General features: G+C 35.9%; 1 protein-coding gene across 5 annotated transcripts in view; it reads left to right on the top strand.

Moving 5' to 3' along the window:
• LOC105219316 (uncharacterized) overlaps positions 1-25550 on the top strand; it is a 60476-nt gene that overhangs the window by 34226 nt on the left and 700 nt on the right. For 4 of the 5 annotated variants that reach the window (XM_054235634.1, XM_054235637.1, XM_054235638.1 and 1 more), the window contains exons 3-13: positions 4693-4847; positions 5308-5458; positions 6283-6375; positions 6447-6610; positions 6690-7049; positions 9009-9159; positions 9220-9529; positions 9593-9724; positions 11976-12203; positions 12269-12660; positions 16054-17591. In XM_054235634.1, the coding sequence (XP_054091609.1) occupies positions 4693-4847; positions 5308-5458; positions 6283-6375; positions 6447-6610; positions 6690-7049; positions 9009-9159; positions 9220-9529; positions 9593-9724; positions 11976-12203; positions 12269-12660; positions 16054-16568 (2651 nt within the window). In that variant the 3' untranslated portion in view covers positions 16569-17591. Of the gene's footprint in view, positions 1-4692; positions 4848-5307; positions 5459-6282; positions 6376-6446; positions 6611-6689; positions 7050-9008; positions 9160-9219; positions 9530-9592; positions 9725-11975; positions 12204-12268; positions 12661-16053; positions 25512-25550 lie in introns of those variants that run through there. The other variant, XR_008472184.1, reaches the window with a different exon arrangement.

Raw genomic sequence — 25550 nt, 5'->3', positions numbered from 1 at the left:
CTCCACTTGCCACCGATCGCAGCAATCAATTGATTTATTGAGATTTATTTCTTGGCACCATAGGAAGGTTGCTTTCGAAAATGAGCAAAATCGGACCACTGCCACGCCCACAAAGTGGCGAAAACTGAAAACACATAAAGTGCCATAACTAAGCCATAAATAAAGCTATGGAAATAAAATTTTGTATGAAAGATCGCATTGGGAAGGGGCATATGTGGAAGTAATTTTTTTGGGGAGGTGGGCGTGGCCCCGCCCCCAATTAGGTTTTTTGTACATATCTCGGAAACCAATAGAGCTATAAAAACCAAACTTTCTGCAGTCGTTTTTTTTAGCAATTTCTTAATACAGTCCAAAAATGAAATAAATCGGATAATAACCACGCCCACCTCCCATACAAAGGTTAGGTTGCAAATTACTAAAAGTGGGTTAACTCACTAACGAAAAACGTCAGAAACACTAAATTTCACATAAGAAATGGCAGATGGAAGCTGCACTCAGATTTTTTTACAAAATGGAAAATGGGCGTGGTGTCGCCCACTTATGGGTCAAAAACCATATCTCAAGAACTACTCGACCGATTTCAATAAAACTTGGTTTGTAATAGCAACTTGGTTCCCAATAATATGTTGTGAAAATTGGCCAAATCGCTTCACAACTACGCCTACTTCCTATATACCAGAACTTTGAAGACGATCTGAATCGTTTACTTTATATATAAAGTAAGCACTAGTGAAGATATCGGTGCAGAACTTTGCACAAATGCTATGTTTATAGTGTCGCAGCCCCATTCTAAAAATCGCCGAAATCGGACTATAGGTTTTTAATGCCCCATATATCGAACACGAGGACCTCGGTGCTTCTAACCTAATATTATGGTTTCCAACTTTCAATGGAATTTATACAATATATATGACGAATATGTGGGTCAAATCGGGTATTATATAATATAAATAGAGTTAAATAAATAAATTGCGAGTTCCTTACTTGTTTTCTTTGAAAAATTAGGGAACCTCGAAATGGATCACCCTTTATTTCCAAAGAATATTTCTGGGGTTACAAACAAACAATTTTTGGAAAATACTTTGAAATTAGTTTATAAGTAATATTCAATATTTGTAAACCACTTGTGATAGAAATCCGTATATATAGAAATTATATAATTACTGCTACATTTTGAAAGGAAAGTGTTTGCGACAACTGTTATATATTTTCCCAAAGTTCCAAGGGTGAACACAGGGCCTTAAACTATTAGTCCACGTTGAGTTGGGAGTATTCCATCACTGCCGTGAGGCAAACACATGGATAGAAGTGTTACAGTGCGACGCATATTCTTTCTATTACAACAAAAAGAGGAGATCTAATCAAATATGTTTGATTATTTTAGTTACAATAACTCTCGAATATGTTTAGAAGCAACAAAATTTTGTATGTATGCCATATGCTGATATAGCATGAGAAGCCTCGTTGTAGATAGACACATGAATGTCGTGTTTTCATACAGTCAAATGTACCAATACGTTAGCAAAAAAAATTTTTGGTCTAGTCTAGCTATTGCAGCACTGACATTTACGTTACCGGTACACATATTTATACTGTCCCCTTTTCGTACGTACACCAATCAGTTAAAATTTAAAATTATTATTCTTTTCCTTGAAAATAAAGTTTAATAAAAATAACTACCAACCAGCTGTAGTAAACAAAAACAACAAGGTGAACAAAATGAAAATCCTTTGTGCCAAGCTAACTATAACAGAGAAATATTGAAATATTCAAAGCATTTACTAAGCACCCAATTGACTAGTTTTTTTGACGGTCAACAAAAACATGAGCAGCAAGAAAAATTTCGAACGTGTGTTTAAACTTCCCATATACCCATCAATTGTGTATGTACGATTGTTCGACTGTATGCACACATGCACACATGTGTGTGTATACAAATGTTATATGGTACATAGACTTGTGTGTACATATATTTCAAAATTGTATGGCCAATAGGCCGGCATGCAAATTAAAAAAAAATTGCGGCAACTAACGAACGAAGCGCAAAACGGAAAAAAATGTTTTTTTTGCGTCAACAGCAATGTATTCATACTTCTAATACGCCAGAAACCGCTACACGTATATATAGATACACATGTGCATGCATACATGCACTTGAAACTCATCATCTTTGGATTATTTACAAAACAAAATAATAATTAACATAAACATTCTTGTTAAATGTAAGTAACAAAATTAAATTAATGAAATTATTTTTATAAAACGTAAATTTTAACACAAATAAAATCAAACCAAAGTGCATTTTTATGAATAGACCGCTAAATGAGAATTATTCATAACTTGTTGTGAAAGCCAATAAACACAAATTTTGTATTTGAAGAACTGTATGTATACAAATGACGTTAAGCAACACCAAAAGCGACGGCAGTATCGGTAAGGACCTCCCCGAGCTGTTCGATATCAAACGAGGTTTCAGACAGAGTGACGCACTATCGTGTTTTTTCTTTAAACTGTCGCTGGAGATGAAATAATATGAGCTGCAGCGCTAAATATAGAAGGTACAATCTTCTATAAGTGTGTAAAGCTGATGATATCGATATCAATGGACACAACAACTGCGCCGTTACTTCTGCTTTTTCCAGTCTCGGAAACCCAAACAGTGAGAGCATTTGCGTCCTGGCTCTCACGTCACTATTGACAGTCATAACATTATAGATAATCTTGTCTACCTTGGAACCAACATCAACAACACCATCAATGTCAGCCTAGAAATTCAGCGCAGGATCACTCATGCTAACACGTGCTACTTTAAACTGAGTGGGCAATTGAAAAGCAAAGTCCTAACTCGACGAACAAAATTCAAACTCTAGAAGTCACTCATCATTGCCGTCCTACTTTAAGGCGCGGAAGCGTGGACGATGTTAACAGCCGTTGAGACTGCACTTGGAGTTGTCGAGAGAAGATTAATGGGCGAAGAAATGATGGGATGTATAAATTATACGATGACTATACATAGTACTACGAATAAAAATACAGCGTCTAAGTTGGCTGGGCATGTTGACGAAAGCACTACACTACGCCGTTGGAAAGATCAGGTGGAGAAGGAGCAGCCTTCAGCTTCAAACTAATGGCGCGTTGTTGTTAATCGGCTATAACTGCGTAAGCGCTATCTACGTCAGAAAAGACGAAGCACAGCTTACAGCGTACGTTTAATGATAGCTATCAAATTTGAATTTTATTATAATTAATTATTAGCGTTCGACTATTTGGTTAGTGACTTTGAAAAATACTTTTCAAATTAAACAAAGTGATAAGAAACTTCTTAAATGAAGAATCTTAAAGGGAAAATCCAACGAGACAGTGGCGTGGTATTTGTGCGCAATGGTGGTAATCACTTAGTACTTTTATAATGAGATTGCCAAGAGGAGTGTAAAACTTTCATCTGAAAACCTTTCCGACTTGTGAAAGTCCATGCACGAAGCAAGAAAGTTCAAAACGCGTTGGAAGCATCTACCGGGTTGCAAAACCGCTAAAGTTGTGTGTAAGGCGATAGATCAAAATTCTTACTGACGCTCGATAGACGGAAATGTAAGAACATCGGCATACTCACTGGTCACAGTTTGGTGGCGGCGCACGTCTATAAGATGGTGCTGACATAACACTGCAGGAAATGCCAAAGCAAGGTGCCTGTGAAACAATGGAGCATCGCTTGTGCGCTTGTACTACACTGGCATTTCTGTACTACAGTTCAAGCATTTTGGCGCTCACAGTATAAGAGCGTGAAGAGGTATCGTTAGTGAAACCACATAACATTTTAGAATTTGAGCTGACATGATAAAATATGACTACTCCTCATTGACTACGTGACGGCACTCCATTTGATATCTCAAACGACCAAACCTGGTCTATGCGTGGCTTCTTGGCTTACAAGACTACTCGAATATTACTTGGTACACTTAAAAGGCGGGATTGCAAATTGTTCAACCGTAATGTGAGAATAGACTAAACCAACGCATGATCACGCCTTTGCCCAATATAACGGTTTAAGACGAAATTATTGTAACTACCAAAAATTCGTGTATAAAAAAAAACAATTTTTAGCGGTATTAAAAAAGCTTCGGTTTAGCCATCGATTAGTCTCAAATTTTTACACAGGCTTCTGAACTATATGTTCTAGTACTTAAACGAAGCTTTTTTAATACCGCTAAAAATTGTTTTTTTTTATACACGAATTTTTGGTAGTTACAATAATTTCGTCTTAAACCGTTATATTGGGCAAAGGCGTGAGAAATCTTGGTCACCGACTTTCAAAACGCAGTTTTGAGAAAAACAAGACGCCACACCGGCTTACTATTTTCAAATGCTCTGACGCGTCGTTTCAATTATGCGTGTAACTTCAAAAATAACAACAAGTCAGATTGACTTGAAAATTTACGAAAATTAAATAAAATAATTGTTTTTTTTTTCTTTTAATTTTAAGTAGATGTAACCCCTTAAATGTCTTACTGCAGTTCCCGTGTATTATTGTAGTCCGCAGTTTATCGTCGGTATTTATTTGCATTTTTTACAGTTTTGTAAAAAGTAATTATATACAGTTGCATAAACGGAGGATCGGAAAGATTTGGGTGTATATGCTCCGCTATTTTTATTAACAAAAGTAAGAACTTTTTGTTTTAATTTATCAATTTTCAGCTGCAACGAAGGATGCAAGTTTGAGCGCAGCAATGCAGAAATCAAAATCATCTTCCAATGTCGGACAGTTTGTCACGCGTAAAATACTTAAAAGCCGTTCAAAAAGTCAGTCACGACCGAATACGCATGCAGCAATACCGAAATGGGCGCCAGCGGTAAGCCGAGCAATTTAAACTGCTTGCAAATTTATGTATTAATTAAAATTTCTTAAATTATTCACTGCCTAAAAAATTCGCTTCAACAATAGAATAAAATTCCTTTAGGCCATATACATATTGTATATCTAAAGAATAAAAAAAATAAGAAAACAAACCTCAAATAATCTCAATTCAATCAGTATTCTCACTAATGGCATAAAATTTGTTTATGAGCCGTTCCCAAAAGAAAACATTTTTCTTAACCGAAAACTTTTTTGGTGGATATGAAACACCAATTCTATTAAACATACTTTTTGAACGTGTTCTCCAGCCTTTTAAACATAAAACTTTTTGCAATTTAGTAAATTTAGTATACGACAAACATTCCGAAATATTGTTAATAAAATAGCAACTTTGTTGCGAGAGTATAATAAGGCATTTAAATTTGTTGTGTAATTGATTATTCCAATTTTTTCAGGAAAAATACACTTGGACTTCAGATAATGGTGATCGTTTACTTATACAAGATTCTTGCTTGCAAAATCTCACGGATATTGAAGCGAAAATTCTAAAACGAGTTGCGATTGAAAAGATAAGCGAACTTAATATTGGAGTTGATGTCTCATTAAGTACGCAGAAATGTACTGTACACTAAACTAATATCGCTAATAAGTTTAAAAAAATTAACAAATCCAATTTTAATTTGTTTAACTGGCTTGAAGGCATAATAATATATATCTGATGTAAGAACTAACAGAATTTTTGATTTAATTTTTTGTTAAATGTATAGTATGTTTCATATAAATCTTTTCGTCAGCGACAGCGTCGCATTGAGATATTCGTCCTTTAATAATAAAATTAATATACGAATAAGGCTTAAGCGGTTAGGTGGGTTTCAAAATTTCAATTGCCCTTTTTATTTTTATTACATATATTTTTTCGCGCCAATATATGGCCAGAATTTAACCAAAAAAGTTAATTTTTGGTTAAAAATCCCTTAAAAATTGAATATTTTTTCCTTCGTTCATTAACTAGATTTATCCATTAATTTTTAAATAATAATGTCATAAATTACTGTTTAGATATGTAACTTTGATATGATAAATTTTTGTAAATGAAATATATGTTCATATATATTTAAAACAAAATATGCAAAAATACGCTTGTTTTCAACCGCTGAATCCCGCCCAACTACGTCAGCGTACTAAGCAATTCACGCTCCATCAATTATCAATAATTTGCGCTTATCTACTTGAAGCTTGTCAATGCATAATTGTTCGAAGTGCAAAATTGAAATAACTTCACTTAATCTAGTCCGCAAATACGTTAAACTTAGTTAAATGAGAGACTCTCTACAGTTGCTGAGATCTACCCACTAAACTTAAAATAATCTAAGCTAGTTATATGAAGAGCTAACTATTTATTTTAATTTGATATTTACTATTACATATAGATCAAGAAAGTAAGCCGCAGAAGCGCAGGGTGCTGGCAAAGAAGAAAGCGATGACTACCAGTTTCTTTGACATTAGTAAAAAAGAGGATCAAAGTATGTCTGCATTTCAAACATCAAATTCACCATTTATTAAGCATTCTTTTATTTTCCTATGCAATAACAAGGTGGGCACGGTATATTTGGCAACACTTTGGAATGTTGTGTGAACAATGATAAGAAACGCGGCAGCAATTTGAAGGCATCGTCTGACCGTGGCTCACGTAATTCGATAGCAGCACTATTTCGTGGTGGTGGTGGGAATGACTCAACAAATAAGCTACATGAAAATGTAAGAAAACAAATTTTCCACAATAGAAAAAATAAGCTTTAGGCATTTAACGGTACAAGTACTGAATATATTTATGTAGGTGCGTTCTTATGAAAGCTTGCCTTCAAGCACATTCTCTTTGGCGACGCCACAAACTAGTGATAACAACTCGCACAATGGTGGAGCGGGTAGTACCAAATCGGGTTCTGGCTATTTTTCCAGCCTGTCAAAATCGACATCTGTGCAGATGCAGATGTCACGCAGCCAATCGGATGTAAGGCGTCACAGTCAAGACTTGGATCTGCATGATCCTGCTTATTTTAAAGAGCACAGCGAACTGGCTAATATTACTTTGCAAGTGCCTACTTTTATAACATCATGCATAAAATATCTAGAAGAGCACGGTTTACACAAGGTTGGACTATTTCGTGTGAGCACATCGAAGAAGCGTGTTAAACAGGTAATACATACAATTTCCCAAATTGTTTTAACATACCACTAAGATGGTAGATAAATGTAATTCATTTATAAAATTTAGCATATCAAAGATATATATTTAAGCGGTATTTTGTGAAATTTGAATTTAAACAAGTAAGGAAAGACTAAGTTCGGGTGCAAACGAACATTTTATACTCTCGCAATTTATTGATATATTTTTATTAAGATAACACACAATTTGACCCAATTTGAAAATCCTATAATTAGGTATATGAGAGCTAGGTGAAGTTATGACCCGATATTAACCATTTCTGGTACAGAGACACACTATTAGAAGAAAAATATTTCCTATGAATTAAATTAAGATACCTGAGAGATTTACCGAAAATTTCGGTGAACAACTACCATGGGGTACTGAATTTTTTATGTTCGATATTCGGGGCTTTGAAAAGTTACAGATCCGACAATATTTTCACAAGTGATACCACAGATCATATACAGTATTTGTGTAAATTTTTTTTTCGCTATCTTCATTGGTTCCTTATGTATATCTTATAAAGTGAAGGAATGAGATGGCATTCAAAATTGAATTATATGGGAGGTTTTCATAGTTTTAAACCGATTTCATCCATTTTCCACACGTGTCATCAGGGTGTCAAGAAAATATTATATACCGAATTTCATTCGAATCGGTCGAGTAGTTCCTCAGATATGGTTTTTGACCCATAAGTGGGCGATGCCACGCCCATTTTCCATTTTGTAAAAAAATCTGAATGGAGCTTCCTTCTGCAATTTCTTCTGTAAAATTGTAAATAGTGTTTCTGACGTTTTTCGTTAGTCAGATAACATACTTTTTGTAATTGTCAATCTAACCTTTGTGTGGGAGGTGGGCGTGGTTATTATCCGATTTCAGCTGTTTTAATGGTGTGTGGTGGGGTACGTAAGAGAACCGACTGCAGAAAGTTTGGTTTATATAGCTTCATTGGTTTGCGAAATATATACAAATAACCGATTTGAGGGAGGGGCCACGCCCATTTCCCCAAAAGAATTACATCCAAATATGCCCCTTCCTAGTGCGGTCCTTTGTTCCAAATTTTACTTTTATAACTTTATTTATGGCTTAGTTATGACACTTTATGTGTTTTCGGTTTTCGCCATTTTGTGGGCGTGGCAGTGGTCCGATTTCGCCTATTTTCGAAAGCAACCCTCACGGTCCCAAGGAACGTGTGTTCCAAGTTTCTTTAAGATATCTCAATTTTTACTCAAGTTATCCGTTGCACGGACGGACAGACAGACATCCGGATTTTGAATCGTCTCGTCACCCTGATCATTTTGATATATATAACCCTATATCTAACTCGTTTAGTTTTATGACTTACAAACAACCGTTATGTGAACAAAACTATAATACTCTCTAAGCAACTTTTGTTGCGAGAGTATAAAGAGATCAGGTATTGTCGTGGACTGCATAACTCTTTATTGATTTATCCAAAATCAAAAAGTAGCAATATTTCGTTATAAAATGGATAAAACTAGTTAATGAACGTAGGAAAAAAGAAAAATATTACAATTTGTATTTTTGAAAGAATTTCGACAAAAAGCTCACCGTTGTAGTAAAATGTTCGCCATATATTGCCGCGAAAAAAATAGTTATAAAAAGTCCTTAGTTTATTAACCAGATAATATTATTTCCAAGCTGTGTACAAAATTTGAACAAAATCGCTTTATAACTTTTCGAGATATTGTCAAAGGTCTCCTACGTTTTTACGCGGATCGATTAGATATTTTTGGATAATATTTTAAAATATAATATTTGTCTTATTAAATAGTGCAATATTATATAATAAGACAAATAATTTTTTTCCAAATTTTGTAACTCACTTAATCCCTTAACTTGGTTACTTTATACTAAAAGATATGATTTATTATAGTCGTATATATATGAACCTAAAAGATCGCTTAATTTTGTTGTTGGTTTTAGATGCGTGAGGAATTTGACAAGAATATTGTCACTGATATACGCAACGAAACTTGTCCGCACGATGTAGCAACGTTATTAAAGGAATTCCTGCGCGATCTCCCTGAGCCTTTGCTGTGCAGCGGTCTGTATAAAGCATTTTTAGAAACTCAAAGTAATGAGAAATTTGCGTGGCGCTTTTGCTTTAGTACTTAAACGTATTTTATATTTATAGGAATACGTAACCGGCGTTTACAATTGGAAGCAATATCACATTTAGTGAAACTGCTCCCTGTGGCCCATCGCGATACGCTCTATATCTTATTAAAGTTTTTAGCAAGAGTCGCGTCATGCTCAGACGACATTACCGGTCACGGTGGCAATGTACAGGTGTGCGGTAACAAAATGGATAGCAACAATCTGGCAACGGTCTTTGCGCCTAACATACTGCGTACAAATTTAACAAACCTCTCTTCATCGGATGTAGTAACATGTGGAAACAGCATCGAACAGGAGTCGATGAATGATGCCATAAATATAATAAGGTATATTTATAATTGGCAAGCTACTTAGCACATATACTTAAAATAATTAAATATTGCTTTTAGAATTATGATAGATCACTATGAAGAGATCTTCAAAGTGCCGGCCGAACTAATTGACATTGTCTACTCCCATATGTTGGACGTGTGCCCGGAGAACCTTTATAGTATATGCGAGCAACGTATCCAGAGCGTAAGGTAAACCACCCGAACAATAAAGTTAAAAAATATCATAAAAATATATGTGAAGATTCACATATTGCACGCGGACCATATTTATATTTTCAAATATTGTGAAAGTTGGTACAAAGGCAGGTCTGTCCCGTCCACAGTTTTAGGCAAGAAGATAGAAACTTAAAACATACACAGGCTCCAAACATTCAGTCATAACATTTTAATACATTCATAAGAAGAGTAATGCGTAAGTATGCAGTCATTTCGCTACCGCAAGTAACTAGCGCAGTTCCTCTGTCGGGGTCAATGTATGAAATGTTTGTATGTATGCAATTTCCGTAGGCCAATCGAAACCAGCGATGGAGTCATATGTAAAAGTTCACGTAAGTGAGGAAAGTTTCTGACTGCCATTCACTTGGGAGTGGCCAGGATTCTTTTACATGTGGCTCAAGCAGCTCACGACTTCCGGTCTTAGACCAAGTATCCTCTGGGTAGCCAACAGACATCCGTTTGGAGGCGAGCTAAAGTGAGAAGGCGAAACCCGCTTCGCGGTTGTGCGTAGGGTTTGGGACCCACCATATAAAAACACCCCCCCAATGAAAAGAACAAAACAGCCTCGGATGTGATACCCCAATTTTGATAATCCAACGCAGAATCACTCTTGCCAACAGGTGCTACTATGGACTAAGTAGGCAATTGAAAAGTAAAGTCCTCTCTCGACGAACAAAAACCAAACTCTACAAGTCCCTCATCATTCCCGTCCTACTTTACGGTGTAGAAGCGTGAACGATGTCAACATCCGATGAGACGGCACTAGGAGTTTTCGAGAGAAAGGTTTTGCAGAAGATTTATGGTCCCTTAAACATTGGCAACGGCGAATACCACAGACGATGGATCAATGAGCTGTATGTGTTATTCGACGACATAGACATAGTCCAGCGAATAAAAAAACAGCGGCTATGCTGGCTAGGTCATGTTGTTCGAATGGATGAAAGTGCTCCAGCTCTGAAAGTATTCGATGCAGTACCCGCTGGTGGAAGCCGAGGAAGAGGGAGACGGAGACCTCCACTCCGATGGAAGGACCAGGTGGAGAGGGACCTGGCTTTGCTTTGTATAACCAATTGGCGCCAAACTGCTAAAAGGAGGGATACGTGGCGCGCTGTTTTGGACTCGGCTATAACTGCGTAAGCGGTGTCTACGCCAGTCAAGAAGAAGAAGAAGCGAAACCAGCGCGCTCTCCACCTGATCCTTCCAATGGAGTGGAGGTCTTCTCGTCCTCAGCTTCCACAGGCGGGTACTGCATCGAACATTTTCAAAGCTAGAGCGCTACAATCCTTTCATGACTTAGCCAGCGTAGGCACTGTCTTTTTATTCGCTGAACTATGTAAATGTCGTTGTATAACTCATACAGCTCATCGTTCCAACGTCTGCGAAATTCGCCGTTGTTAATGTTCAAAGGACCAAAAATCTTTCTCTCAAAGACCCTTAGTGCCGTCTCATCGGATATTGGCATCGTCCATGTTTCTACACCATAAAGTAGGACGAGAATAATGAGCAACTTGTAGACTTTGGTTTTTGTTCGTAGAGAGAGAACTTTACTTTTAAATTGCCTACTCAGTCCAATGTAGCACCTGTTGGCAAGAGTGATTCTGCGTTGGATTTCGAGGCTGACATTGTAGGTGTAGTTTATGCTGGTTCCAAGGTAAACAAGATTATCTAAAACTTCAAAGTTAAGGCTGTCAACAGTGACGTGGGAGCCAAGACGCGAATGCATTCTCTGTTTGTGTGATAACAGGACATATTTATTATTCCACACATTTGTAAAATACTGCCGCCTGTCTATTTTGCTCTGCGGCTCTTCTTATTTTCACCAGAAATCACACGATAAAGAGTCTGAAACCTCGTATGTTACCAAACGGCTCGGAGAGCCCCTTCCCTATTCTAACTATGCTTCTGGTGTTATTTAGTGTCAGTTTACATAACCGTAAAAGCTAGGCTTGGTGGCATAGAGGCAGTTCCTTTTCGTGTTATCGAAGGAAGTTTTAAAATCGATTTGTTTTTCTGAGGTCTTTTCTAAGATTTGGCGCATGGTGAATATCTGGTCCAGGGTGCCACACTAATAAGGTTTAATCAGTGCGTAGATTGTAAGATAATAACGTAATGATCATCGTCATCGTCATTGTAGGCAAATCATTTTAATAAACATTATAACAAATTGTTAAGTAATTAGTTTCACAGACGGCCGCAAGTTTAATTTATACTTTTATTGTTTTAGGGATGATATAGGCAACTCTTGTTCTTCGCTAAACAGTACGGAACAAAGCTTATGGCCAATGACCACAACACCTGCTTCGAACATATCTTCTTCTAATGTTAGCAGTGGGGTAGGCGTCAGTCCAAGTACAACTACGAAACGTCTGTACACGCGTGAATCTGTCATGCACGATAATGATGCTTGTCGTGTAACAGAAGCGGCAATAAATGGTTCGAATGGTGGAAAACGGTAAACTGGTTTTATATGAATTTAAATGTAGTGTTTGTATTGTTTTAATTTTTTATTTTTTATAGGAGTATGCATTCAAGTCGTCATTCTATGACACAAAAGTTACGACATGATAGCCGTAAGAGCAATGCTTCTAATTCTGACATAGTGGATCGACGACAATCGTCTCCAAATATATTCGATAAATCAGGTATTGTATCAGCAAGCTTACAAATTCAAGTGCCTGTGGGCCATGCTGGCCACCTAAAATTAGCAGGCAATACAACGCCAAAGAAACCAATATCAATGTCAGACGAACAAACAGCTTATGATTTGGATGAAGTTTTTTACAAAAGCGGCACCTCTCCGGATGTGTCGAAATCGACATCTTCACATTCAGTGGACCACTTCGATTACACAGATATTCCGTATTTTGAAGATGCAATAAATACCCAAGAACTGGAAAATGTACATCAATGTAAGTATGTGTTATATAAATTATACGTCCACTTAATTTTCTGAAGATACGTATGTCACATCTTAACCGATATATACGGTATAAAACTCAGCAGAGCTGCAGAGGTTTGATAATCCTTATATAAAGTAAATTTTTGGTATAGAACGTTCACGAGTGGATCAAATAATTTTGTTAATTGTGATAATATCGTCCGTTTGATTATGTTTCTTATATGTAGGGTTGCTGTTTTGAACTTGAGAAGGTCCCGTTTTGGCTCCCATTGTAACCCCAATGTTTTCACTGAATATGTTTCCTCAATTTGAATAATTTCATTTTCTCAGATGAAATCATGCATTACGTAAGGCTCGCATCGATTCCCAGCGTAACTCATTGCATTTTTCAATGGTGTGACTACCAGACATGAGATCAAAATCATTGCAGACGACGTCATGCACTTTTTCATTGTCCTTGCAGTATGGTATGTTAGCAATATTTTTCTTCCATACTGTTGAGTTATGCAGCCGCCGACTTTCTGAACTCCTTAAGCTCTTTCTCTTATTTAAATGGAAGGACTACTACAAATCTGCTAAATCTCGTGTTGTAGTCTCTACCTAATTGTCCTCGCATATAACATCTTCTGGTTTAGGCTCCTCTTCATCTTTCTCCATGTCACAGAATCTCTTGTGTTTTCGTACTCCCGAAGTAGCTGTCTGCAAAAATTTCAGCTGTGCTACCACGTCCTCTAATGTTACTTCTGTATTATCGTGATACATTTTTCGTGCAAGCAATTAACGCGTCTTGGCTCCCACGTCACTGTTGACAGTCATAACTTTGAAGTTGTAGATAATTTCGTTTATCTGGGAACCAGCATTAACAACACCAACAATGTCAGCCTTGAAATCCAACGCAGAATCACTCTTGCCAACAGGTGCTACTTTGGACTGAGTAGGCAATTGAAAAGTAAAGTCCTCTCTCGACGAACCAAAATCAAACTCTATAAGTCGCTCATTATTCCCGTCCTGATGTATGGCGCTGAAGCATGGACGATGACAACATCCGATGAGACGACTCTTGGGGTTTTCGAGAGAAAGGTTTTGCGCAAGATTTATGGTCCTCTAAACATTGGCAACGGCGAATACCGCAGACGATGGAACTATGAGCTGTACGATTTATACGACGACATTGACATAATTCAGCGAATAAAAAGACAGCGGCTACGCTGGCTAGGTCATGTTGTACGGATGGAAGAAAACACTCCAGCTCTGAAAGTATTCGATGCAGTACCCGCTGGAGGAAGCCGCGGAAGAGGACGACCTCCACTCCGGTGGAAAGACCAAGTGCAAAGTGACCTGGCTTCACTTGGTGTTTCCAGTTGGCGCCAAAAAGCAAAAAGGAGGAATGAGTGGCGCGCTCTGGTGGATTCGGCTATAATCGCTTAAAGCGGTTCCTACGCCAAATATATATATATTTAACGCTTGAAAAACAACAAAGCGGCGGGGTCCGATAGATTACCGGCCGAGCTATTTAAATACGGCGGCGAAGAAGTGTGCTCTGCCCAATCCAGAAAAAGGGAGATCCCACAATCTGTGCCAATTACCGTGGGATAAGCCTCCTAAATATCGACTATAAGGTTCTATCGAGCGTCTGTGAAAGACTAAAGCCAACCATCAAGAAACGGATTGGACCTTATCAGTGTGGCTTTAGACCCGGAAAATTCACAACTGACCAGATATTCACCATGCGCCAACTCTTGGAGAAGACCCGTGAAAAGAGGATCGAGACACACCACCTTTTTGTCGATTTTAAAGCTGCCTTCGACAGAACGAAAAGGAGTTGCCTATATGCCGCGGTGTCTGAATTTGGTATCCCCGCAAAACTAATACGCCTGTGTAAGTTGACGTTGAGCAACACCAAAAGCTCCGTCATGATTGGGAAGGACCTCCCCGAGCCGTTCGATACGAAACGAGGTTTCAGACAAGGTGACTCACTATCGTGTGCCTTATTTAACCTGATGCTGGGAAAAATTATACGCGACGCAGAGCTAAATAAAGAAGGTACAATCTTCTATAAGAGTGTACAGTTGCTGGCGTACGCCGATGATATTGATATCATAGGCAGCAACAACCGCGCCGTTAGTTCTGCTTTTTTCCGCCTGGAATAGGAAGCGAACGAATGGGTCTGGAGGTGAATAAGGACAAGACGAAATATCTCCTGTCATCAAACAAACAGTCAGTGCACTCGCTTCTGGGCTCCCACGTCTCTGTTGACAGTCATAACTTTGAAGTTATAGATAATTTCGTATACCTAGGCACCAGCATCAACACCGATAATAATGTCAGCTTTGAAATCTAGCGTAGATTCACTCTTGCCAACAGGTGCTACCATGGACTGAGTAGGCAATTGAAAAGTAAAGTCCCCTCTCGACGAACAAAAACTAAACTCTACAAGTCCCTCATCATTCCCGTTGTACTTTATGGTGCAGAAGCGTGGACAATGGCAAGATCCGATGAGACGGCTCTAAGAGTTTTCGAGATAAAGGTTTTGCGGAAGATTTATGGTCCCTTAAACATTGGCAACGGCGAATGACGCAGACGATGGAATGATGAGCTGTATGTGTTATTCGACGACATAGATATAGTTCAGCGAATAAAAAGACAGCGGTACACGCTGGTGGCAGCCGAGGAAGAGGGAGGCCTCCACTCCGATATAAAGACAAGGTGGAGAAGGACCTGTCTTCACTTGGTATTACTGTCTAAAGGAGAAATGCGTGGCGCGCTGTTGTGGACTCGGCTATAACCGCGTAAGCGGTGTCTACGCCAGTCAAGAAGAAGAAGAAAAAAACAATATGTCGTTTTTTAAAATACATCGGATTTGCTTGGAGCTCGCTATTCGTGAGTTTTCGGGGTCACGGATTACGAATCTGGTATCGGTTTATCAAAATTCAAAATGACGAATCCAATATGGGGGTCGCCTTTTTTTAATTCCTTAATTCCTCGGATTCGATTAGAACTCAGTACACGTGAGTTCTCGGTGCCGCAGATTACGAATCCGGTGACGGTTTTTCAAAATTTAAATTGACGAAACCATTATAGACGCTTTTTGTAAAATTTCATCGCAATTGCTTGAAACTCGTTACACATGAGTTTTAGGGATCACGGATTACGAATTCGGTGTCGGTTTTTTTCAAAATTCAATGCTTTCGGATTGACTCAATTGACTCGTTACTCGGACATTTTCGGGGTCGCTGATAACGAGTTTGACGTTAATTTTTAAAAATTCAAAATGACGAACCAACATGAGTTTATTTTTAAAATGTGTGTGTAACTATAAAACTTGTTAAATATGCTTAATAATATTTAGAATAATAAAAAATAAATAAAGCTATTTTGCTCATTTTTTCTTTTGATTTTCAAGATATTCCAATCGCTGGTTCATTGTCCATCTCAACTAAAATTGAAGGATCTGCAAAGGATTATCGACAAGTGCAGATAGTGCAGCAACAACAACAACAGCAAATGCACAAAAATCGTACAGGCCGCTTGCGATTACAGTCGACAACACAACCATTACCAATAGTTTTGGGTCAATATAACGCTGACGAAATGAATGCACCATCTACGCAGTCGATCGGCGATGTTGCGTACCCGTCCAAATACGAGGCATTACTTCGGAAGAAAACGGAAAATCACGAACCTAAATGTCCAGCGAGCATTTCTAATATTGGTGGTGCGATATTGCGTTCGAAAACCGCTGATTTTGAAAAAATGTCTGTTAGTAAACAACAACAGCAACAACAACAGAAGCAACGGTTGTCCACAAATCTACCAGATACAGCAGTGACTGCTACAACAACAACAGCAACTATACCGCATCTTTATAAACGACAGGAACTAATTCAGAGTGCCAAGCAGGGCAACGGAAAGAAATAGTGCAACACTTAATACTGCTGCAAAGTATGAGTCAGTGGATTCTCGTAATGCAAATAATCTCTCCATTTAGTACGTTGCTCAACGTGAACCGTTAAGAAATCGAATGTTAAGCTCATAAATAGCAACCTTAGTAATAAGACTTAATTTAAACAGTTGCTTTTTGAGTTGAGCCGTTGATACTAAAATCGCAAATTATTGAAAAGCCGCCAAAAATGTAAAGACTTGCTATACGTGTTCCATTTAGATATTTGCTTTTATACGGCGCTTAATATACATCAACGGTCTCAAATTTTTTAAAGCAGGCTTGCAGTACGCGCAACATCTGCTTGTGAATTCATATGTTAATTATTGTAGTTTTTGTTTTTGCATTCGTCACAAAAAATAATCACCATTTTTTTACTTATTTTTATATATATTTTATGTACACATCGTCTGCCGTAAATATTAAATAGTTGTTAAAACATGTACCATATATATTTATTTTCAGGTAAGAAGTAATGATATATGTATATTTTTATTTTAGGGCCTAGTTTTCACAGCAGCCGAAAGCGCTTAAAATGTAAGCTGCTTTCAACCGCAAAATGCAACCAGGTAATTTTGCCATACGAAGCTAGTGGTTTGTATAGACTTGGATAGGTAACAATTACATATATATACATGTATATCTTTATGGACTTTTTAAATACACCCACACATATATATATATTCTTTAATTTACCAGACGCTGCTACAAAATATAAATAAAAGAATTAAACGAAATTAATGTACTTTGTTTGTACCTAACCTACATAAGTATGTCATAAGTTTAGTTAAGTAAAACTAATGATATATAAGCTAAACATAATTTGAGTTAATTTTCTATTAAAATAGTTACTTCTTTGGCTAGTTGTGCAATTTATGCGAAAAGTGCATATCAAAAGAAGACTATCACGTAATTTAATTTATGTTTCATTTCACATAACGTATATGTCTATGGTGTGTATACACAAGTATTAAGTATGATAAAATAAAATTTCGATCAAATGTCCGCTTTTTATACTCTCGTAACATATTGAAACGGCTACATATAATAACGGGTGATCTAAGTAGAGGTACTTTTTTCAATATCTTTTTTTTGACAGATCACGCGTGAGTGGTGTCAAGCTATTATGTTACTTTGGCCATTATTGTTTGGCATATCATCAGTGAAAAACTTACGCCCGAAGAACGTTTACTAATTGTTCAACTTCATTACGAAAAATCTCGTTCTGTAAAGCATGTGTTTCTGCGCATAATCGGCCTATTAAGCATACTATTCATACCACCATCACCCATATTGAGACCCAGCATTCTTCATTGGATAATATTAGGCCGAACAGACCTCATCCAGCACGGAGTGAAGGAAATATAGCAGTAGTAGCTGAGAGTGTACACGAAGACCGTGAAGAGTCGATTTGGCGCCGTTCGCAGCAACTCGTATTGATGTATGTAACGACTTGGCCCATTTTACGTCAAGATACAATGTTACAATTGACTGAGGTATCCGTTCTTGAGTTTAATATATGTATATACAAATGTATAGAAAGGCAGACGTAATGTTGATGGTATCAGAGTTTTTTCCCTCCAAGATAAGTGAGATTATGGAAATGACCCTAAGAAGATTATACCAATGGGCAGCAAGCAGTGAATTAGCTTTAAACCCGGGTTAAACAGACCTGACACTATTCACGAGTAAAACCAAGATATCTCAATTGAATAATTGCTCACTCAGCGGTACAACAATTACAGCTAAGCAGATAGATACCAATCTGAACCTGTCTTAAACCAAACATAACCGTGATTAAACCATCTTTAACATATGGAGCTCTGGTCTAGTGGCCAGCACAACTCAACAATATAACATCAAGGATTTGAACGGAATACATAGGACAGGGTTACTAGGGCGTTTATGTCATGTTCGACTGACGCGCTTAATGTACTCCTACACGAACTGTCCATAGACGTATTCATCCGAAAGGAACTAGGTGGTTGGAACTGAAAGGGTATCTGAACCAGTTCATAAACACTTTCAACAAACCAGACTACATCCTACAAAACTGGACTTCAATAGTGGCTTTCAGGTAAGGATAACCTATTGACGTTAATGGAGTAGAGGTCTATTATGAGAGGATACTATCTCAATGTACACTGTCGAGTCCAAAATGAGCCACGGATTAGGTACGGGGGTATACACTAAAGATCTAGACATAACTCTCTCCATCCGCCTACCAAACTCTCAGATTAATCTCTACGTAGTCAAGAACTGCAGGAAGCCCAGCAGAAAAACTCCAACTGCCAATAATCTGTTTTCCGGCCACATTAACATTATCGGAAATGAAAAAAAACAGACGGGTTGACAAAATGAATCCATAAAAAACTATCAAGAGTGAGCTATACGCAAATTTTGAACAAATTGCTCAAAACAGATGGAAAATTGCAACCAAATATAAAATAACAAAACAGATATGGACTGTATTTGGTAGTATAAAAACTAAGGACTTATAAAATAGATCCAAGAAAAGCATATACAGACTTGCAGCCACCATAACGGGAAATTAGCTATTTGGAGAACATGCTTGAATAACAACATATGCGGTTCCTGCAAACTAGAAAGGTACAAAGAAAAGATAACTTACTGTTTTTGCGATGTGCGGCCCACATATCACAATCCACACATAGGTAGGGATGCAAACATCGTGAATTGAAACATCGATGTATTTTTTAACTTATTTTAAATTTAGTGTGAAAAGCTAAGGGATACAGAAGCAGAAGCACAAATAAATGAAATGTAGTACATCTTAAGTTGATACATTTTATTTCACTTAGCATTATATGTCTGTTAAAGTTTTTTCTCAATAAATAACAGAATTTCAAAACAACGACATGGAAAGTTTTTTCACTGTCATTTCTTTTCGATTTTACTTCTGCGTGATAGTTGGCCTGGGTTTAGAAAATGGTCGTTTACTCGGCACTGAAGTGGCCACAATGTGTAAATATTAATAAGCTTATTTATGCAACTCCGAAACACAGTGTTCATGTCAACCCAAACTCTATTGGCTTCTGATTGGTAGGGGTAACAGCCGAGATACACTTTCTCTTCAACCTTCCGTCCCTGTAATTGTAGATAAATTTGACAGCTTACATTTCACCTTTTGGTGGACCAAATGTTTATTCTGGTTCCAAATATCAAACTAGTATTCTGTTTGACACTCATCCGAAGATTCTGTTGTATCAGCGCGATTCTTCGAATGTTTTATGAAACAAAAAAAATTATTTCTTTTAGCCATAGCATCTTTAAAATGCAGTAATTTGAATCTCTGATCAGTAGTAGCCTATTAAATTGTATAAACAAATTATAAAAGTAACCGCAGTATTGTCCAAGCGCACATTCCCTTAACAAATTCTCCGTATTTTACAAAATTCGAATTCCAATGTAATAAAGCGTATCCAAATAGAGGGTTTCGAGTTAATACCCGAAAAAGTGTGAAGGTGTGAAGTAAAATTTTTATATAAAACATCGACATAAAACATCGGCGAAAGTGACATCGATGCATCGATATTTTTATGATGCTTTTTGACGAAAACATCGATGTTTCAAAAACATCGATACATCGTTTGCATCCCTAGACATAGGACACTTGGAATTCATCAAACCTTGATTGGTTGACCACAAAAAGATAGTTTCAAAACACTAAACTTATTTCCATTTCAAAAGACTTTTCAATTTTATTTTTTAAGCTTAGTTTTTGGTTTTGTTTCTGTTTTAGACAATATAAGGAAATTCATTTAATTTTATTACAATTCACTTTTAATATCTGTAATAAGTGGGCAATTCGTTTTTGTTTTATTTTTTCTGTTTTTTTGCCAATCTTTCATTATTTGCTAGATGGAAGTAGTTAATTAAAACTGCCATGTTTTTTCACTGCATTGCAATACATTTTGCTAAACAACATTAAAAAGTACATCGATTGGTTTATTTAGTTGCAATTTTGGATACACTCTGTATGTACATAAATAAGCAATTTGATGAAAATTAGTTATGCATAATCTTAGTAAATATATAGGTTTTTAATTAATGCTTTTATTCAGTGGTGGATAATGAAATGCTTTTAATTAATTAACTAAGATAATCATATGAGCTAATTCGGGCAAATGTTGTCATTATTGATTGTTAACATTTTGTGTTGGTTAAATGAAAAGTTTTCTGATGATTGTGGAAACAGCAAATTATATAAAAAACACTATTTATGTTGATTTTGAAATCGATTTTTTTGTATCTCATTTATGTAATTTATATGTATTCAAGTAAACGATCTGAAATATCAAATCAATCCGATGAAAGTAGATGGCCGGTAGATGTCGCCTTGTTTTTGTGTGTTTTGAAAATCGGTGACCAAGATTTCTCGGAAATAGCTGAACCGGTTAGTCTAAAAGTTTTACACAGGCTTCTGAACTATATTTTCTAACACTAAATCGAAGCTTTTTATTACCGTTAAAAGTTATTTTTTTTATTTAAGGGCAAAATAAGGGCAAAAAATCGTTTAATTTTAGAAGCCGCCATTTTGTGTTTTGCGTATTCCTTCGATTAAAATTACAAGTACATACATTACTTTAACGAAATCCGTTTGGTTTTTACATTTCAGTTGATGCACTTCAGAGATATAGTGGTCACCGCAATTCGCCTATTTTTGGTAGCGGTTCCCGGAGATCTTCTAAAAGCTTCAAAAACTGTTCTTATTACAAATAAAAAATTATTCAATTCTCTTCAAAGTTACTATAATAATATGTGTACAAATTCTTATAATAATAAATTTAGAAATTTTCCAAGGAAAAATGTTTGAAAAACCTCAGTTTTTTGGGCTCCTAACATTATGTGGTTAATGGACCTATGTCCAACTACAAGTAAGCCGAAATTAAAAAAAACGTTTTCCTCAACTGTATAGTAAGTAGTGAAGTCACAGTAATATCTTAAGTTGCAATTGAAATATTAGTTACCGATTTTAAAAGTTTTTAAAGATTTTACAACGCCTCAATATAGCTGCAAAGAGTTGGGTGTTGCAGATAGCTCATTTATTGTAGAAGTTATGGACTGTAAACTTAACATGCTAGTTTAAAAACTGTAAATTCGTTACAAATCTGAACGCTGTCTTAAAATTGTAATATGTGCGCTAAAAACATACATGCGTGTGTACAAATATGTACATATAATGTTTATTGCTGTGACCTTATCTTTATTTACCTATTTAGTAAAAATCTTGGCAATAACTTTTTTTTCGTTTTGAACGCAATTTAAAACTCCAGCTTCACACAACGTACAGTCTTGCAGAAATTTGTTAGCATAACTCAAATTGCACCTACTAACTTAATACATTTTATTCAATTGTCACATATTGCCATTGGATTTCATCATTTCATTTGTTTAATTGCTGATTTTATACAGTACACAGTACAGGGTACCGTTTTTATGCAATTAATGCGTAAGCACGGAAGAATTTATCGTTTTTTCTTTATTGTTTTGCTTTGACGATTTCTATAAATTAACAAAGGTTTTAAATTATTTATATAATTACACTATAAGTTTATATTATCGTTTTTTATCAATTATTTCTTATTTTGTTGTAAACAGATAACAAAAATAAAAAAAAATGAAAATAAACAAATTCTTATTTATTTTAAGCATTGTATTTATATATTTTTGTGATTGATTTGGTATAATTGCCCTCAAGTTAAACTTGAAGTTGTTTTCCTAAATTCGTACCCAATATACAGCTGATCTACCATAACTCGAAATTTCATAACTCGAACTCTTGAATTGGCAATAGCAGTCAAATTTCATACAAATTACCTGCCACAACACGATTTTTTTTTTTGATTATGGTGACACGAATTAGGGAAGTCAACTGTATTTATACGCTTTGTAATTTGTTGAAAAATATCCACAATTTGTTTAATTAATCGCAATTCGTGGTTTTGGACAAAACTAGCACAATTAGTCTTTTCTATGTTTGTATACTTAACATTTAGCATAACATTAAAATGCGCTGGCATATTTGGCATCTATTATGTGGCTTTCATATAAGTTGTTTTTATAGTTCGTTAAACGCTGAGGGAAAACTTTAGAATATCATCCCACGATTTCGCGGATAAAATGTGTATGGTTGGATAGAGGAGATCCTCCAGATTAATAATATATATAATTATAGCCGCAGGAGACTTATAGTTTTCGAGATATTCGCGTTTAAAATTTAAAAATTGTATAATTTTAACACGTAATTTCTCGCTATATAGTTAATTTTTCATTTATATTTTGCACTTATTATACATTTATACTTCACTACTTTCTTTCTATATATTTATTTTATATTAATTATTTAGAAAATTGCTTTAAATAAGCATTTTAATTTTTATTCAATTTTATCAATTGACACAATAACAAAAGGGTTGCATGCTGACGAAAAAGAAGCATTGCCATATCTAAAAAAATACAAATGATTCATAATTAATAAAAAGGAGGGATTTTACCCCAAAATAATTTTTCGGGGTGTCCTAAGTCCCATTCGCGTAGTATTAATTTCTGCATTGATTGAAAAAAATAACCCTGGTCGAGCCAACACCGGGAATTATCAAAGAAATGGAAATCATAACTTTTTTCGTGTAGAACTACTTTCAACATTGGCGGCCTTCCCTCCTTTCTATATATTTTGATTCATTTTACAATTTTTTAGATATGGCAATGCTTCTATTTCGTCAGCATGCAACCCTTTTGTTATTGTGTTAATTGATAAAATTGAATAAAAATTAAAATGCTTATTTAAAGCAAATTTCTAAATAATTAATATAAAATAAATATATAGAAAGAAAGTAGTGAAGTATAAATGTATAATAAGTGCAAAATATACATGAAAAATTAACTATATAGCGAGAAATTACGTGTTAAAATTGGACAATTTTTAAACTTTAAACGCGAATATTTCGAAAACCTGCGGCTATAATTATATATATTCTTAATCTGGAGGATTTCCTCTATCCAACCATACCCACTATATCCCCGAAATCGTGGGATGCTATACTAAATCCCAGCCAACGCTGAACGAATGGATATCATCGCACAATAATAAGGAAGCACTGAGCAAGGAACAAATATTTATTATTTACTAAACTAGTTAGATATGAAGTTGAAATACGAATGTCTACTTGTTCGTTAGTCCGTCTGTGCAAGCTATAACTTCATTAATGGTAAGATATCTTGAATCTCTGATATCTGTGCGAATGGCCAGCCTTCGTCGGGCTCACTTTGCCTACCTTTCAAACAACCAACCAACCAAGACACTTTGATAAAACTTTGTACACATATTCCTTGCTACCGCCATTGTCACGTCCACAAAATACTTTAACCAAAAGCTATAACTAAGCCATACATATAAATATAAAAGTTGGAGTGATATTTGGTATAGCAGATCACAACAAAGAGGAACATATTTAGAGAAATTTTATTGGACCGCCCCTCAAACACTTAGAGTACTAAAACTCTTTGAACCTAACTTACAAGTCACATGAAAAGTTAAGAATTCAGTTAATAACCACGCCAGAATTCTCGAAATCGGCCTGTGAATTTTTGTGAAAACCCTAGCTATCCCACATGAAGGTCTCAGTGCATCTGGTTAGATTAGTTCAAGGGTAGATCTTCGCAACTGCAGAAAGTCTCATTTAGACAGCTGCGACTGTCCTTTGTGATACCCAAATACATCTGACGGATCGCAAAGACCGCGCTTGGAGCGCTATTATTAAGTTCTTTAGTCGGTCAATGTCGATTCCAGTTACTTCGCTGCGTGTGCCGAAGATGTGCCAACCGCGGTGTTTTAACCAAAGTCTGGTGAATACTGAACATTGAAGGATGAAGTGCTTGGTTGATTCCTGTTAGTCTTCCTCTAAGCAACTTTGGCAACTAGCGTCTGGCTGGCTTCCTAATCTGTTAGTGGCTAATTTGTTTTCGAAAATATCGGTGAATTTTCTATTTTACAGAAATTCAGTAGGAATAAGTGAGCGTATAAGCTTAAATATTATGAATGATGTGATTAAATTGTTCAAGAGCTCGCTCGCTTTTTGGTGGATTGTACTATTACGGTTGTACATAAGTAGGTTTAATATGTTGAATTCGGTTAACATTATGAAAATTGTGTATTTTAGTTATGCATTTACATTTATTTGATCTAAAAAATTGTCATATACAAATATGTATTTGTGTGCCTGCATTTAAATTACTATGACACTATTTGTTCATTAAAAAATGTATTCTGTTGCAAATTTTAAAAATGTAATTTGTACATTTGTAGACAAAGTGAAGTGCTAAATACAATAAACCACGACTTGCAGAGAATGTGCCTTCACAGCGCAGCTCATACAGTTGTTATCAAAATAATAACAGTGCAAATTTATTTTAAGGATAATTAAGAAAAAAATTCTGTTCTTTATCTTTATCTTATTTAATAAGTTAGGAAAAAATATAAACAAAAAGAGTAACTCTTATTAGCTCGCTGAAAGACCCAAACCAATCGCAATTCATTGCTGGCACAAGAAAGCAAATTAGTAAAAAAGTAGTTTGGACGAAGTAATGAAACTTATTCAAACTAATTTAGGAAATGGGGAAACGAAAAATATCCATATTATACCCTTTAACATTTCAAAAATGACATTTTTCATTTGTTCGCCCCAAGGTCACTCACAAAAGTATACATATGTACATTATAATATACATATTTCTTATGAAAAGTGTTTGCTTTTTCTTACTACAAGTTCAGTCTATATTCGCATTCATATCGAAGTATCGTTTTTGGTGATTGATTACCGAACAAATAATTGCCAAAAACTTCAACCTTAAAACACGATGGATGATCAGTGATGGTATGGGGCTGCATGACAGCAAAGGTAGCAATGTAGTATTGTTCATAGAAAGAATAATCTCAA

The sequence above is a fragment of the Zeugodacus cucurbitae genome, chromosome X (assembly GCF_028554725.1).
Source record: "Zeugodacus cucurbitae isolate PBARC_wt_2022May chromosome X, idZeuCucr1.2, whole genome shotgun sequence".
NCBI classification, from domain to species: domain Eukaryota; kingdom Metazoa; phylum Arthropoda; class Insecta; order Diptera; family Tephritidae; genus Zeugodacus; species Zeugodacus cucurbitae.
Note: the sequence above shows the minus strand (reverse complement) of the source record. Positions and strands in the feature narration are given on the sequence as shown.